Here is a 2427-nt window from a genome sequence, read left to right as displayed (position 1 = left end):
CAACAGAAATGCTCACAACAATGAAAACCTCGGATAGGAAGAAGAGCGCCGCCGGGTGGGCAGGCAGGCGTCTTGCTCGGCTGTGGCTTGGGGGGCACTTTTTTCAGTGCCATTGTAACTTCGAACAGTTACTAAGCGAACTGTTGTAAGTCGAGGACTGCCTGTACTTTATCCCTTTTTTCCTTTTTTTTAAATGGGTCATCAAGTTTTTGACACCTTGCTAGGCGACTGGTGGTACTCGGATATTGCCATCTCCTAAAAGTGGTACAATGAGTGAAAAGGTTGAAAAGCCCTGCTATACACAATCCATCGCTTGCTCTAGTATTAAGTATGAATTAGTATTAAGAGGAGTTGATTTCTCTGCTCTTCTGGGAAAGCCATTTGTAACACAATTAAAGCCTGCCTTAATCTGAGGGACAGATGGAATGCTTGGGCAATTAAAATTCAGTCTTGCGGAACCCTGTTTTGAAGAGATTGAGGAAAGAACGTTCATACACTACCCACTTACTATATATCCAGTTTCCAGGTAAGATTGGAGAGAAGGCTAGATTTGATTTTAAAAAGAGACAAAAGAAAGAGAGAAATTGATTAGACTCACAATAATGAGGTTTGCAACTCCACAGCATACAAGCCAGGACTCTATATACCAAGTTTTGTTTGGTTGAGAGGATAATGAAATTAGAACTATACTGAAAATACTTTAAAAACATGTGATCTGGATTTCTAAAATAGGTCAACCTTGATTTGTCGCTGGCTGTAAACATTATACAGGTCAATAAGAGCATGTTTGGAAAATAATTGCTCCACTCTTTGCTCTATTTTGCTGGGCATATGACGACCTACTGATGACTGTGCGAAGATTATTCCTGTATAAACAGTTTAGCAGATTCAGTTGCAAAGAAGAAAACACTGCACTTGTGAATCTCTCAATAGTAATAACAACAAGTCTTCCATGAAGGGAAACCCAACTGTCTGCATTTGAGAAACATAATCTGAGGACCCAGCAAACACCTTCAAAAATGGCCCCCAAAACTTATGTGCTAATGTTGCTAATGTGAAAGAAGGAAATGGTTATTAAATACATGGAAAATAATTATGTTAATAAATATAATTTAAATTAAAATATTTAAAATTAAACGTCAATTAAAGTTTATTTTCTTTCTACCCACATTTGAAGAATGTATCTGGCATGCCACTCAAACAGCTAATGCAGCCTCTGGCTGAAAAATATGTCCATCCTAGTATAGGTACTGTGGACCTTATGTCTTTTATTATATAGGAGTCCACTGTTTCAGGAAGCTGTCCTTTAGATTTATTTAATTATATACTTTCTTGGTTTTGCTCTTCAATTTTCCCTTGTAAATTGAAGATATAAAACATTTTTTTAATCTTTACGTATCTCTTTCCGATTCGTCCTTTATTTTTTCCCAAGAAAATATGAACACTCTAAGTATAGGTCAGCTTTGTTCCCACTTTATTGCTGTCAGTTTTACTTCAGCTACGTAGTGAAAAAAGCTGGGATTTCAACTAATTTTTGGATGATAGATTCAACTAGCTAGCTGTTTTGGATATGGTATTAAACAAAAACCATTCAAAGGAACAGAAAATTCAAGAGCACTACAGGCTGAGTTGTCCTGACTGCTTTTTTTTTTGTCTCATTTCCAAGAAAAGGTTAGTAAACTTTATGCATGTATATTAAGGCAGATGGGTTTTTTATGGCACAGTTATGTAAATATTGCAACTGTATAATATTCCCCTTCCACCGAGTCTACGGAGTTACATGCTTCGCTGCTCATGATCCTGCTCTGATTCTGCATAGAGCAGAATGACAGTTTCCTGTTGCCAACGCTGCACTTTTGTGCTTTTCCCCTACTGAATATTAATGCTTACATCCCTTGTGTGGCAAATTATAATAGATGAGCAAGCCACTGTTTACCCCAATGGAACTCCATTTCGGGTACAAAGCTGCACTGGCTCTAGGCAAGCACTGCCAGCATGTGGTTCCCTTGCTTGGACGCAGGCGGCTACGCATCAGTCCTCACCCTTATTACTTGCAAGGCTCCTTGCTTCACCTGGACCTAATCTTTTAAATTCTATTATTTCTAAAAACAAACAGGAAGCTGCAAAACAAAGCATCTGCTGCCAAAGCCCTTTTGATTTTCAAATATGCATCTGGATCCACATTGGCACTATAAGTACACTCAGAAATAATATTGAAGGGATTTCCAAATATAGATTAATAAAGTCTGGGCTCATAATACACTAGATTTAACTTTGATCGAAAAGAAGGTGTGGGCAATACCAGGGGATAGCAAAATATACACAAAGAATTTGGAGAAAATCCCTATCAAGAATTCAAAATCAAAACTGAAATTTGTTGTTGTTAATTGCGAAGTCATGTCCGACCCATCGCGACCCCATGGACAA

General features: G+C 37.9%; 1 protein-coding gene across 1 annotated transcript in view; it reads right to left on the bottom strand.

Moving 5' to 3' along the window:
- The window catches only part of FBRS (fibrosin), a gene marked incomplete at its 3' end in the record, with an annotated part of 23806 nt that overhangs the window by 16818 nt on the left and 4561 nt on the right, over positions 1-2427 (bottom strand). Inside the window, exon 3 of the mRNA XM_029286334.1 lies at positions 509-544. Coding sequence (XP_029142167.1) covers positions 509-544 — 36 coding nt within the window. The remainder of the gene's footprint in view (positions 1-508; positions 545-2427) is intronic.

Source organism: Protobothrops mucrosquamatus, unplaced genomic scaffold (genome assembly GCF_001527695.2).
Source record: "Protobothrops mucrosquamatus isolate PMUCROS unplaced genomic scaffold, P.Mucros_1.0 scaffold3349, whole genome shotgun sequence".
NCBI classification, from domain to species: Eukaryota; Metazoa; Chordata; class Lepidosauria; order Squamata; family Viperidae; genus Protobothrops; species Protobothrops mucrosquamatus.
This window is presented reverse-complemented; position numbering and strand designations above follow the sequence as displayed.